This window comes from Sceloporus undulatus, chromosome 1 (genome assembly GCF_019175285.1).
Source record: "Sceloporus undulatus isolate JIND9_A2432 ecotype Alabama chromosome 1, SceUnd_v1.1, whole genome shotgun sequence".
Classification (NCBI taxonomy): domain Eukaryota; kingdom Metazoa; phylum Chordata; class Lepidosauria; order Squamata; family Phrynosomatidae; genus Sceloporus; species Sceloporus undulatus.
Window position 1 is genome coordinate 149,965,993 of NC_056522.1, and position 15,694 is coordinate 149,981,686.

General features: G+C 40.3%; 1 protein-coding gene across 1 annotated transcript in view; it reads right to left on the reverse strand.

Moving 5' to 3' along the window:
• The window catches only part of NBAS (NBAS subunit of NRZ tethering complex), a 254,362-nt gene that overhangs the window by 152,959 nt on the left and 85,709 nt on the right, over positions 1–15,694 (reverse strand). The window contains 4 exon segments of the mRNA XM_042464384.1: positions 6,100–6,329; positions 9,494–9,596; positions 12,498–12,620; positions 14,226–14,288. Of these exon segments, the coding sequence (XP_042320318.1) occupies positions 6,100–6,329; positions 9,494–9,596; positions 12,498–12,620; positions 14,226–14,288 (519 nt within the window).

Here is a 15,694-nt window from a genome sequence, read left to right on the forward strand (position 1 = left end):
ACTTCATATTGCAAAAATGGAAGCCTATACAACAAAGAAATAAAAGGGATGGTGTTTTTGTCATTTTGCTATATATTAAAATCTTAACATGCACACACACACACTGGGGAAAAACAGAGAGAAGAGATACAAAATGTTTGGCAAGTAGAAGAATAACAAAGAAACAGGAAGAAAGACTGATGTGGGAGGAATAAGGGTCTACACTGGAAACAAACACAGATAAATATTGCTCCCTGCTTTTACTAAAGCCTTCCAAAATACATTGCTTATTAAGATTAAACAAGCCCATGTGAAGTACCACTATTACCTAGGATACAAGACTGTCAAGGTCAAATAATTCAAAAGTTTTAAATGCACTAAATAGTCACTATGGTGTAATACAGTGCACCTGCGCCATACACGGGCTTACTATACATGGCTTCGAGCCTACGCTGAAGCCGTGCAACAATTAAAGAAATAGCTGCCCCGCACCATGAGTACACGCCCCTTGCTTGCAATGGGGCATGAGAATACATGGATTCCCTGTGTAACAAAAGGACCCATTGTATTATGTTAAGCTGCCCTCATATATCTGATCTCCACCTTATATGTATCTTCTCATATTGCAACTGTATTCTATCTTTTTTATAATGGCCCATTCCTCTGACATGTTATCTAATGTACGGGGGGAACATAGGGTTGCTACTTAATCAAATGCGGGTTCTGGAGATAATTAAAGGCCCTGGTTAATTGGGCATTCCCTCTCCTCTAAGTAGATCTAAAATTCTCCCAACTACCATCCCTTTCACTTAAGTTGACTTCAACCAGATGACTCTCTCACTAGGAACAGGGAGTTTGTCCCCGAGACACTGGCAACGATTTAAGGGTCTCTCTGTCTCCTGTTTCCCACTGGAAGGAGGAGTAGAGGGAAGGAAGCCCAGATTTCTCATGCTCTGAAAAGTTAATATTGCAAAGAGAATGAGGGAGTTATGTGCCACTGTGTGTTGTGTGCCTTCAAGTCATTTCTGAAATACAGCAACCCTAAGGTGACCGTATCATGGGGTTCATGTATGATGGATGATGGAGAAGGAAGGGGGGACCCGCAACTTGTGACACCTGAGATGTAATACTTCTGTAATACTTCCTCTGTATTCTCATCTTCATAGCAGAGGATTTAGAAATATCTAGATGTCAGTTAATCCCACCTTATATTTTCACAAAAGATAAGACACACACTGTAGCTATCTAACAACAACAACAATAAAAACAACAACAACAACTCTTCATCAGGATCCATAGACCCAACAAGCTGAAATTATTATCAAGTATATGGAACATTTCCAACTACCCAGTCCTGGTAAACAAAAGTTTAAATTTGAGCACGAAGCACATAATATTCCACACAGCTGGTACTTTAAGAAACATTTCATGACTCACACTTTTCATTTAATCTCAATATCTTCCTTGCTTATTAGTAAGAGACTAGCATTTGACTGACTTTTTAAATGGAAAATAAATTAAAAAACAGTAAACCTCATTAAAGAGCCAGCATGGTGCCATGGTTGGAGCGCTGGACTACAACTCTGCAGACCAGGGTTTGATTTCCCACTCAGCAATGGAAACCCACTGGGTGACCTTGGGCAAGTTACAGACTCTCAAACCCAGAAAACCCCATGATAGGATCCCCTTAGGGTCGCTATAAGTCAGAAATGACTTGAAGGCATGCAACCACAAACCTCACTAAAGATAAATCATTTCATTAAATATACAGAAAGGCAAAGAGGTAATTGTGGTTCTTAACACCAACTAAATTTAATTTAATACTAACAAACTCCTTTTAAACAACATTATTTTAGCACATTATGGTCTCTGGAAGATGTAAGATGCTATGTCTTTTTATTTGTTCTGTAAAATATTACGCAGCCCTATGGCAGTTGATAAATAAATTACAAGTACTTCCTTAGCAGTGTATGCTCAAGGCTGCTAAGTCTTCTCATTTTAAAAAAATCAATTTGTTTTCATCTCTTTACTACTTATGTGAGCCTCACATTCTTAAAGTGTGCAGGTGTGGACACAAGAAGACATTCTGCAGCCAGCAACTACATTTCTATTTTACAGCTGTGCTGTTTATACATATATAATCACAATGTACCAAAACTACAACTTTGCATTTGCTGATTGTTGCTCATGCCCAAATTCCCTAACAGGGAAAAATTAATACAGGCAAATTACAGGTTTCGATTTGCTCGTTTTTATTTAAAGTACTGAAACCCACTAAGGAAGTGTGTGTGTGTGTGGGGGGGTATATAGGTGAGTTGGTGGGTGGGTGTGTATTTTTTTAAAAATGACAATAACCAGATGAAAATGCAATAAAACAATTAAAAAACAGTTTAAAAGATGTGTCTTGAAAAACTCCCCCCCGATACACACAAAATACACAACACACACACACACACACACACAGAGAGAGAGAGAGAGAGAGAGAGAGAGAGAGAGAGAGTGTGTGCAAATTAGATGCAACTCTAGGGAAAGTCCACTCCAATGTTTAGAAGTGACACTAGAAAAAGCACCGTCCCATTTGTCTGACAACTGGGTAGCTGCAAGTAGGTATCTTCAAAACAGCTTGCTGCAATAACAGTGAAGTTCATACTCTGACCAGCAGTCCTTCAGACAAGCAGGCACTACAGGGCAAAGCAGATGGTCCACAAGGAGGGGCCAGAAGCCGCTCTGGCTGCAAGTGGGCTGCAATCACACTGGGACTGCAGCAACCACACAGTCTGCTTCCAAAGCAGACCATTGCCATGGTCCCAAGCTAGCTGCCATAAGGAGCCGGATTATTCTAGCTCCTTTTTGATCTGATCCAAAGGACTGGATTGCAGCACCGGAGCAGCTTCTGGACGCTTTGGGGGCATGCATCATCTGAATGCCATGCTGCCAAAATGGCCAGAAGCCACTTCTTTTGGCCCATGCATTTCGAGGCTAGGTCACTTAAAACAATGCTACTCGGTGCGTATGTGTAAGTGCAGATCCTGTGCCAATGGCTGCCAGACTCTGGCAGATTTCCAGGAAAGAAAAACTGTTGTAGTCAATGGAAAGAATATGGTGTCATTTCTTGGCACATTGTAGAAAAAAATGGTGGTGCCTCACTTCAGATAGCCTGAGAAGCACTGACTGATAGCATTAATGGTTAAAACCAACATTCTTGAAACCTTGTTTCTGTTGCTCAGAAAACAACTAAAACCCAATACAATTCTTTTGTTACTAAAACAATGTGTCATACTACACACCTGTTAGCAGACACATTTCCCAAGCTTCACATAAACTTCAAAGGCGATCGTATACATAGAAGTGCAATTATCTAAACATAAATAATAACTGTTGCCAAATCATACTGCCCCATTCTAGAATAATCAAAGAATTACCATTCCAAAAGACTGGGGCTTGGCCATCATAATCCCGACATATAAAAAAGGTAATAGATCCGATTCCCCTCTAATTTCGACCAATAGTTCTCTTGAGTTTGGTGAGTAAGTTGTACACAAAACACCTTCAAAATAAGTTTTTAGATTGGCTCAAGTCCGAAGATATTTTGTTGGCTGAACAGGCAGGCTTTAGGCCTGGACGATCCACTATTGACCATGCAATGATATTGCAATATCTTGTTGAAAAATACCTCCATTATGGTCAACCATTATACGCGGCATTTATAGATTTTAAGTCTGCCTTTGATTCAGTTAATAGATCTAGATTGTGGGAGAAACTATTGTGCACTAATATAGATAAACGACTCCTCTTGCTTCTTATTAAGATTCATGAGAGTTCTAATATTAAGGTCAGATGCAGTCTCCAAGGACATGTTTCCAAGGCAATTCCTGTTAAGATGGGTGTAAGGCAAGGATGTGTCCTAGCCCCCACTTTATTTAATTTTTACATTAATCCCCTTATTTCTGCCTTGAACAATCTTTCTTTTCATCCTCCAAAGCTGGCTAAGAAGCATATCAACTCATTGCTCTATGCGGATGATGTCGTTATCTTCTCATTATCCCCCACCGGACTTAAAAGAGCCCTAAATTCTCTTGATTTGTTCTGTAAAGAGGAGAAATTAACAATTAACTCCTCTAAGACTAAGATTCTTACTTTTGCTCACCGCCCCAAATTGAGACAATGGAGACTTGATAGACAACACATAGAGCAGGTTAAGACTTTCAAATATCTAGGGATTGTATTTCATACCTCTGGTAGGAGAACAGCCCATTCAGAACTTGTCGTTAGTAATGCCCAAAGAACTATAACAGCTATTTTAAGATTTTATTTTCACTGAAGGTACTCAGTTTATTCCAGCCGCAATCAAACTGTTTAATGCCAAGGTTCGCCCTCAATTGCTATACGGAGCCCAATTGGGACCATATAGTAACATAAATGTAATTGAACGTGTACAAACTAAGTTCCTTAGGAGAATCTTTCAGGTTGCCCATTGTGTTCCGAACGCTGTTCTTAGAAGGGAGGCTGGGACTATTAAAATAGAATCTAGTCTGTGGATTAGTGTACTCACCTATTGGCAAAAATTGCATAAAACTTCTGGAGGTCTGACAAATTTAATTTTCCTGGATTCCTCTAAATCCTCTTGGGAAATTTCGCTTCTTAAGAAATTAAATGAGCTTGGTCTCAATAAAAATGAAATTTTAAAGCTCGACACCGATAGAGCTAAATCTACTATTAAACAAAAAATCCTAGAAGCAGAAAGATACATGGACTCTATTTCCCTTTCCAAATATGTCATGTTCAGTGCTCAAGTTTTGGTCCCCTCCCCAGCTCCATATCTGTTCCATGTTACCCTCCCGAAGTTAAGAAGGGCTCTAACTCTGGCACGTTTCAATGTGTTGCCCACGGCCATGTTGGAAGGTAGATTTAAAAAAACACCTTTTGAAATCCGTTTTTGCCCATGTAGCTCGGGCACTGTTGAAACCAATGAGCATGTTTTCCTTTATTGTCAATTCTATAGAGACATTCATCACCAACTGATTAGCCCACTACTGAGTAAATTCCCAGGCAAAACTGACTCCTTTTATTTACGTCTCCTATTGGACAACAATGATTCTACAGTATCCCTTAAGGTGGCTAAATTTTGTTATATTGTTTGTAAACTGCGCCCTCAACTGTCAAATGGTCATTTTATTACCGTGTAGAAAGAACTGTTTACGATACTGTACACGTACAGTCTACCATCAGTTTATATTTTAATTTGTTATTGTTATATTGATATGTTGCTTGTGTGATTTTGTTTTTATACTGGTCAATGACCGAATAAATTTTTATTACTATTACTATTTTTATTACTATTACTATTACCATCATTTAGTTTCCAGCATATATTGACATATATGGCAACTTCAAAAGTAACTTAGGAGGGCTAGACAGACTGCCCCATAGGGGCGGTCTGCAGCCTCCTCTTTGCTGGCCAAATCGGGGCCATGGCACTCTTATGCCACGGCCCCGATCTGACCTCCGGAGAGCACAAAAAGGAATCACAAAAAAGGCTCCTTTTTGTGTCCTCCAAGGGGTGTCATAGCTGCAGCGGCACAACCTTATGATGCCCCTTCAGTGCTGCATCATGTGGAAGCAGCACCAGAGGGGCGTCATGATGGCATGCGCCGTGTGGACTGGTACAAGCCAGAATAGCGCCCTGGGGGCGGTGTTAGGGCATTCAGCATGCGGGTGCTGCACCCTAACTCTGCTCACAGGCCAGCATAAAGTGCCGGTCTGTATTGGGCCTGAATCATTCAAGAAAAACGTTTAAGTGTGTAAGGGGCCACAGATTTCCCAGTGAATACTTGAAGTGCAACACTAAGGATTTCTGAGTCCCAAAAGTTTAACCATAATGGAAACAATCAGCCCCTTTTTGCTTCCTAAAGTAGATTACTGATATCAAGATTTCTTAGAGAAAAACAGGAGGAGTGAAAAGATATGTGTACAAGCTTTTGGTTTTGGTACTAAAACCCAACTGACAGACCTTGCCATTCTAATGAAAAAGGATGCAGATCTTGTAAGCCTGAACTCTTCCCAATCCTGCTCTGAAAGTTGAAGGGTGATGGGAATGATACTGAAAGTAGGCTGGTTTACCTGGCCAAATCCATGCATATATCAGTCAGACTGGTTGAAGAATTGAAATACTCTCTGCTAGCAGCCAAAACCAATTCAATGCTTTTCTCATAGCAGACTCTATATTGTGGTTTTCCTTTTGAAGCAGTGCTAACTGGAGGATCTATTGACCAAACACTACAGTGCATCATTTGCCCAGCTAAGTGAATGTTCTCCAGCCGGCTTGAGCACAGAAGGCTTTCTGTAAAAATCTACAAAAAAGAAAAAGAAAAGGACAGAAACGGTTAAGCAAATACATATGGGGATATTCAAAGATATACCCATGTTAGTCAGTATGTAGAGAGTATCAGTATGCAGAGAAATCTTGTAGCATCTTTGAGACTAACCAAAGAAAGAAGTTGGCAGCATGAGCTTTCATAGAACTCTATCATACGGAGATAAATTGAAGGCAAATTGGTTAAATCCCATGCAGAAATGGGATTTTAAAATCTGCTTTTGCAGGTTGTTTTTCAGACACGTTGGCATCAATGAGAAATGATGCAACACTAATCTGAACGCAAAGTTGACAAAAGATACTCCTTTTTACTTTTGGGAAGTTCCTAAAAGTAAAAAGGGAAGGGTTTTCTTGACTTTGCATTCAGATTAATGTCACATTATTTCTCATTGATGCAAACATCGTCTTTTGAGGGTTATTTCTAATTTCTGTTCAGGTTAACCCTGAACATCGTGTGAAAAACAACCTGCTTTAGCTGGGTTTTTTTTCCACTTTAAAACAAGTTTCTGCACAGGATCTGTCTCATGTGATAAATTCCATAGTCGTAAGTCTACTTCCTCAAATGCATTTGGTCAAGCTTGGGAAATGTGTCTGCTAACAGGCCTGCATGTGAAGAACCCACTAAATGCATCAGAGGACATAGACTTAAGTCTATGAAAACTCATGCTGCCGACCTAGTTCTTTAGTTAGTCTCAAAGGTGCTACAAGATCTCTCTGCATACATATATGGGGATAATTTCCCACTAAGACAAGACCAATACAAATAGATTTTAATAAAGGATTAAAGAAAAACATATCTAATACGCTTCTCACAGGAAACACTGCTAATTTGCCTTCCGAGAATGCTTAAGAATCACACTGGCTCATCTGTGACCCTGACTGGCATCAGCTCCCCAAGGTTTCAGACAAGATGTTATCTGAGCCCTACCTTGGGATGTTATGAATTGAAGCTGCTCAGCCACAGAACTATACCTCCTTCCACTGCAGGATGACCATAAGTCCCTGCATGGTGCAGTGAATTCTCAGATATATCGGGGCATACATTATCTGTTTGGCCTGGATACTGTTCCAATTGGTTAGATAAAAGGACTGTGCTATGGAATATGTTCTTGAAAACTGCCAAAATTATCACATTGCTGTACACAGCAGAAGAAAATGGGCAATGGACTGTCACCAAATTTTTCTATAAGGAATTCATCGAACTAGGAACATAGGAAGTACAAGTGAAACAGCAAGACAGAAATCCTAAGTCAAAAATGGATTCTGGGCTTTGAGCAAGCGAAGAAGCAATCTTTGCAGAGAAATTATGCACATCAAATTGATCATACCTCTTTATAAGATGCACTAATGTATTGGCAAGGCACAATGACGCCTGTTTAATACTGAAATCTATTCAACATTTTGGTTAATGTCTGTCATCTTGAAATAAGTGCGATAATTGTGATACCTTGTTCTTGACATGACATATATTCTTAGTGTATGCATTCTGAAGGAGGAATCAGTTTTAGTTTTCAGTTTACACGCCATATGCCATTTTCCAATTGCATTTTTTTCAACAACAAAAAAATCTAGTTTGCTGTCAACATCTCTGAAGAGTCTTAAAGACTAGCAGCCATAAGCAATAAAGTGTATAAGCTACCATAATAAGGCTGATAATAATATGAAAATGATAAAGTATGTCACATTTTCAAAGGTAAGTTATAAAGCAGAAAGACTTACACAAATACCACACTACAGAATACTGTAAAGAGCATTTTCAAGTAAACTGCATATTCCAAAACAGCAACTGTTTAGTGTGTGTGCGTGTGTGTGTGGTGTGTGCCTTCAACTATAATTCACTTAATGACAAATTCATCTTCAATATATACACACAATTTTCTGTAGAAACAGAATTTTGCATTTCACTTTAAATGCAAACAGGAAAACATCTATCAGAGTTCTTTACACACCCTGAATGACATTATTAAAAATGAACTTTCTGCTCAGTGAACCATTTAATAAACATAACACTGATAAAGGCCATTCATCTTTATATATATTGTTTAGTTAGCAATTGTATTTCAGTTGTTGTACATTAAGAAGTTCAAATTTCCCCTCTACATTTCTCATGTCTTTTATAATTCTCCAGTGTTTTGTAATTAGTTTGTTCAATGGCAAGAAATTCTGAGATGCTTTTTTTTTAAAAGCTATTTTAAAACCTGAAGGTAACAAAACACACCATATGAATTTGTCAGAAACGTGTCTCTTATGCAACATTTGTAAAAGGGCGACAAAACATTTGGCTAATTGGTTTAAAACTTAAAATAAGATACAGTACAAAGAATGTTCTTAAAATACTGAGCAGAGAGGGGGAAGAATGGCATGGTCAGTGAGGCAGAAGGAATGCAGCTCATGAGTGATCCATGATTAAGGGAGAAGAACATGTAGTAGGATCACATATTTTCTTCCATGACCCTTCTCTCTCCTATGAAGTGCATGCACACATTTCCCCCACTGACATCTGTAGTTAAATATGATGTCAGTCTAGTCCTTCACTATCTGGTATTTGTTCATTAAAAACTTGACCTCCTCAGGTCAACTAGAAAACAAGGTTACCTTTCATAATCTGGGACTTCCATGTTCATTGTTTAAATAACATGCTCCCATTTGGTGGCTCATTAGAGGATAACCTGGTAGACAGGACTCTCTTTAGAGAAGAATGTTAGCAAGGTGAACCCAACTCCTATCCAGATGGAGAGGCAACTCTGAAACCTTGGCTACAACTGCACCACAGAAATAATTAAGTTTGACACTGCTTTAACTGCCATGGCTCAATGCTATAGAATTTTGGGATTGGTAGTTTTGAGAGACATTCAACCTTCTCTGTCAGAGAGCTATGGCGCCCCAATAAATTACAGGCCCCAGAATTCCACAGCATTGAGCTATGGCAGTTAAAGTGATGTCAAACTGCATTATTTCTGCAGTGCAGATGCAGCCCCTGTTGCACAGATCCTGACAGTCTATATGAGGAAATCGTGAACATGAACTGTGCATTTGTTGTTTCAGGTCAGGAAAGAAGAATAACATGTGCAAGTTAATTAGTACAAGTGGACATAAAGCTATCAACAGGTCTTTCACATACTGAAGAACAAAAAGAGTCACCTCATAGCATGTATCTGGCTCTAAGCACGTGTAGACATTCTGCTGCATTTCCAGCATATCTTGCAACAATCCCATCCACTGTATCTCATTAACTGGAGGCTGCCTTTTAAGAGATAAAGGTCAACATTTATAAGCAAATAGTTTGCAGAGAAAGTGTCAATGTGGAAATTAAATACTTCATCTTAAAAGCTACACAACTATCCCCCATGGGAAGAACATACTAGTACAGTAGATGGGAAAAAAATACACCCATGCTAAATGATAATTTATACAGTGCTTCATATATAAGGCATCCTTATGACATTTCTATATGGGGGACAGATTTTATTATACCCATATGACAGGTACAGAGCCAAGGTTGAGAGAATGTTGCTTGCCCATGGAGTTCATAGCAAATGAGAGATTTTTATCTAGAGACATAGTGATTCACTTGAAATCTAAGAGCTTACCCAGTATGCTGGTCCTTGATTTTATATCTAAAGTCTTCAAATTACAGCTACCCTAGTCACAGAGACTGAATTCTGGTTCAAATTGGAAATTCAAAATCATCATAATAAGATACTTTAATAGCTAGGCTGTACTCTTTGCAATGTTGACTTTCACTAGTCCTTGAAACTGGGACGATATCTGTGCTCCTATGAACTGTGGATTCAAGAAAGGAAAAGAAACTTGTGCTTGACTTCCCCCCGTTTGCCCACATATGAGCAATAATGCACAATGTGGAATTAAGACATCCCCAATGCATTAAATGCCCCATGCCACAAAATCACCGCCCCAATACATATACTGATACATTTGCTCCCTTGTGCTTGCATTTTACATAGCTTGTGGATTATTTTTTTAACTGTAACTTCCAGAATCCCTCAAGCAGCCTCACTACTGGATATGCTGGCTAGGGAATTCTGGAATTTGTAATCTAAAAAAGGAATTTTCCCAAGCTGTAGTTATATTGCCCCTCCTCTGTATTTTTTCTTCCTTTTGTGGAATCATTCCTGTATTGGAAAATTCAGCTGCCACTCCTGCAGACCACTGTTTCTAAGCCCTAAATTCTTAAGAGAGAATTACTCCATCTCATCTGTGTGTATGCCATGTGCAGTGAACAAATCGTCTGGCTCCTAAGTAGCTGTGTGCTAAAGAGAAGTCTTAGGCCCGTTACAAACGGGCCGTTTTGTGCGTGCACCCCCCTAACCCTAGTGCACGCTCCACATGCACAAAATGGCGGCCGCCATGAGGACGTCACGACCGCGCCGCCTCTATATGGGGCAGCGCGGACGTGACGTCCTTGCTCCGCGCCAGGGCGCATAATGCGCCCTTTCCGCGGAGCAGGAAGGAGCTCCGTTTCAGAGCTCCTTCCTGGTTTGGTCCGCTGGGCGCAGCCTTCAGATGGCTGCGCTCAGCGGACCAAAGGAGAACGGGGCCAAGCGGCTGCTGCGGGGTATCCTTGGGGCTTGAAGCCTCAGGGACACCCCTTTCCAGGCTGCAGGGAAGTGGCCTTTTGCCGCTTCCCCGCAGCCCGGAAAGCGGCGGATCGGGGCCTCAGCGGCTGCCATTCTGGCTGCTGAGGCCCCAATACTCTGGGGAAAGGGGCGGGTACAGCCCGCCCCAATGGGCGGTCTATAACCTGCCACATTGTAATCATATGCAGGATTGCTCCAAAGTCAGTCCTACAGATATCTATTTATCTCACTTGTAATCCTGTCTTGGAAAGCAGATTCATTTGTTCAGGTTTTGAAACCACTGAAATTAGTGTCTACCTGCCAATCCGTGAAACAATTTATATCTCAGCATGAAGACCAAATTTCATAGCAACCACTATCAATATGTAATCCATTTAGACAATTTCCTCCCAAAACATTTATTATAGTAAACCAAGGAAGGAAAATGTCTAGCCCTGTTTGAAACTGCTTCTACAGTATGATCCCCATATCTGCAAGACCATTATCTGTGGTTTCACTTACCTGCAATCCATGGCTGTCATCACTAGCCATGGTCCTTCCTCACCTCTTCCTCATGCGAGACAACAGGAGAGGAAAGGAAGCAGTACCACCACCTGGCTCTTCCTGCCTGCCTGCCTGCCTGCCTGCCTGCCTGCCTACCTGCTCCCTCCTTGCTTGTTACAAGATGAGGAGGAAGGGGTCTTCCCCTTGCCATACCCTCTCCCACTTTGCACAGCAGTGAGCGCCTCCAACTCGCCGCCACTTCTGTTTCATACAGAGACAAGCACAGCAGGCCTGACTGCAAAAAGGTGGGTGATTCTCTTAGTGGTGGATGCAGCATTCTTGCATGCAAGAACAAAAGGAAAAATGGCTAGCCAGTGCTTAGTTGCTGCTTCCAAGGTGACTGAATGCAATGGAAGTAATGACCAAGAGGCTGGTCTTCCTTCCTTCCTTCCTTTCTTCTCTCTCTCACTACCAGCAAGGCTTGGTGAACTCCCTGCATGCCCCTCTCCATTGCCACTGGTTGCAGGATGAGGAAGATGGGTGGCTGCCCCCTAACCACCAGTGGCAACCTCCACATTAGATAGCAGCCAGCCAGCCAGCCAAGCAGCATCTGTCTTGGTTGCATAGCCACACAAAGTTTAGGAATGTATCCTCTAAATATATAGAGGTTGTACTGTAATAGCTCTCTTTTTTTAATTGCATTTTATCTTTTTAAGTGTAGTTTTGTATTATTTTAATACTGTAAACAGTTTAATTTCATTTTATTGTTCACTTTTTAGTAAGTTTTTAGCTGTATTGTTCTTTTTAAAACTGAGTACCAATTTTGGAAGAAAGACGGGATACTAAAACTAATATTAATAAGACAGATGTTGTTTGATTGCATCTTTCATCAGCCCTAGCAAGTATAGCCAATGGAGAGGAACATGTAGTCCAACTATATTTGAAGGAGCACACATTACCCATTCCTGCTGTAAATGCTTAGAAATAAATACTTCTTTTACAAACAGATGAGAAAAGAGAAGATCAGTTAAGAAGTTCAACATTGTTTGCTAAGAACTACTCACTTGCGGCCAGTATGCCTGGTCAACCTAATCATTAGCTTGCGTGCTTCTTCTGGATTGTTCTGTGTGTCTTTTACAAATGATACTGGTTTCTGGAGTCCATGTTTCTCCAGAAGTTCTGATACACTGCAATAAATAATCATATGCACCATTAAACATTCAGTAAAAGCTTAACCCCAGCCTGCCATCACAAAACCCAGTTGTATCACCAAATACATAAAAATATATATATCTCATATTCTTAAAGTGCAAAACAAAGACCACAGACAGATGTTTCTCTGGAAAGACAGGTCACATTTAGGTCACATGGTAAAAAAAAAAACTGTCAGTGAGAATAATAATAATAATAATAATAATAATTTGTTTTATTTATATACCGCTATTCCAAAGATCACAGCGGTGAACAGCAAGTAAGCTAATTAGCAAGTAAGCTAATTTGCCCCCAACAGTCTGGGTACTCATTTTGGCGACCTCGGAAGGATGCAAGCCTGAGTCGAGCTTGGGCCCTTTTTTGCTGGTCTTGAACTCGCAACCTTGTGGTTTTGAGTGAATGACTGCAGTACAGGCATTTAACCACTGCGCTACCAGGGCTCCTATGAAATTTATGAAGATTTGCATCCCTGCAATGTAATCTAAATGGCAAAACCATGAGTTTTTCAAAGAGAGACAAATCAATCTTTCCTAATGACCACACAGCAATACAGGAAATAATGGGTAATTCCCCCCCCTCATTTTTTTAAATTATATGTTTAATGGTCTGAGCACGTGGAACAGCTGTTCTGTAACTCCTGAACAAACAGCTTACATTTGACAACTATAAATGGACAAATATCTGGCCACTTAGATCAGCATTTATTGACACACTAGCTTAAAAATAGAAATTAATCTTTAATCAATGAGAGCTGACCACTTGTAGGCTCAATATTTCTTTTCTTCACCCATACAATACCTACTTTCACCATTTCCTCTCCCTACTTTTAGTATGCTACATAAGAAAAATTGTTCTGGAGATAATAAATAAGATACAGAATTTGGATATTATCTATTCTGGTTCTCTACAGGAAAACAGACCAGCAAAATGTGGCATCTTCCCAGAGGCCTATGGGCATGGTATATGCACAACACATGCCCCCAAAGATGCCAGGAACACACCGTGAAGCCGCCCCATTGCCCACATGGTAGCAGTTTTTCAGCATTCCAGTAGCATGGCATTTAGACATCGTATACCACTGGAGCTCTGACAAACTGCCACCACAGAGGCAAAGGCACCTTTTTTCCCAGCGCAAAACAGAGCGGCTTTGGGAACTTCTTTTTGCGCCAAAAAAAAAAACACCAGGTTGGGGGTGTGGGGTGGGGTTGCTGCGGTTTTTTGGGGGCCATCTGTTTAAGCCCTAAGTGTCATTCCAAAATAAATGGGCATTTACAATGGATGAAGTCCAATATCGTTTGCCTATTACCATAGCTAATTCCATCAGTGGGATGATTCCTCTTTTTGCTGTAGGCCATTACATTCCATCAAAATGTGCTTCAGAGGACTGCGGAACCGTCCAAAACAGGCATTCAATGGTGCAGCGGACCTTACTTAATTATTTTCCAATATTTCTGGATTGTAATAATATTGAAATTTTTATTTAAACATAATGTTGTTATAATAGCTACATCATGTGCAAAATATAACGTTGTGTTAATGAAGTAAACATATCAAAGAGAGGAGAGAGAGGACATTCTTACCTAAGAATTTGTTCCAATTCATCAACCTTATCATGAAGACTGCTAGTAATGTCTGTTTCAGCACTGAAAAGAATATAAAATAAATTATATTACAAACTACCTGTAAGAAAAAGACAAATTAGAAAATAGCCTATCCAAAAAAAACCCTCTCTCTTTAACATACAGGTAAATTATGACTTAGAGGCGAAGCAGTCCGGCAGCATGGAGTGATCTCTGGCCGCTTCAGCCCCAATTGGCCTTAGATTGTCTGGGGACGACGACAATGGGACGCTGCAGACCCAGAGCCATCCGCTGCTCTGATCCTAAGTGGGCCACTGGCAAGGAGCACTTTTTCAGTGCTCCTTTTTTGGCCGGCTTCAAGCCACCTTAGGTAGCTGTGGAATGACTTCTGGCCACTCCGGTGACGTGCATCACCTGCATGCCCCACCTCCAAAGCAGCTAATAGCCACTCTTTCTTGCCCATGTTTTGGGCCTTACAATGCATTGTATGTTGAAAAGCCTGTTAACACATAATACTCCATCTCCTCACTTCTTACCATTCACCTTATCAGTACCCTTTTCAGTGGCTAAACTGGCCCACACATTGGAAGAGGATGCAGGGTTTAAGCACCCAGGGATCAAGAAATATATAAGAAATAATTTTAAAATGCTTTTCAGGCCATTGGTCCATCTAACGTAATATCTTCACTTATGTTATTTTTGCCTGCATGAATGAAGATGTAAAGAGATCTTGTAACACCTTTGAGACTAACTGAAAGAAAGAGGTTGGCAGAATGAACTTTCATAGACTTCAGTCTACTTCCTCAAATGCTTTTTTTAAAAGTAAAAAGCATCTGAGGAAGTAGACTGAAGTCTACGAAAGCTCATGCTGCCAACCTCTTTCTTTCAGTTAGTCTCAAAGGTGTTACAAGATCTCTCTAAATACTGATTCTACAATCTAACAGGGCTATATCTTTGAATTCTGCACAAATGAAGAATTTCAAAAGTCTTCTTCCTCCTGGGTGAAATTAGAAAAGGTTTTGTCTGTGTCCCCCCTCCACACACATGTTTTCAGACATTTTGGGTGGAAAACAATTGTTTTTCAAACAAAAAAAACCCCATAGTTTTCTGCACAAAAATGTTAGGTTTTTTTTTCAAGGTTGGGAAAGTGATGTTCACACAGCATTTTATTTACACAAAATGAGAAAAACCTCATATCGGTTGATTCTTTTATTGACAGGGTGTCTCAATGTGTTCAAACATCCTTTCTGGTCAAGAACAAGAACATTTGTGGGCATTCTTCACATCTCCAGGACTGGTAGCTGCTCTATTGGGGCTTTCCAAGCATTGTCTGAAAAAGTTGGGAGTGAGCCCAGGGCCTGCTACATATGAAGCATGTGTTCTACCAGTATGGTCCCTTTCTTATGGCTTCTCCTTACAAGATGTAACAAACCCAGGGAGCAGTTAGGTAATGTCACACAATTCAACTA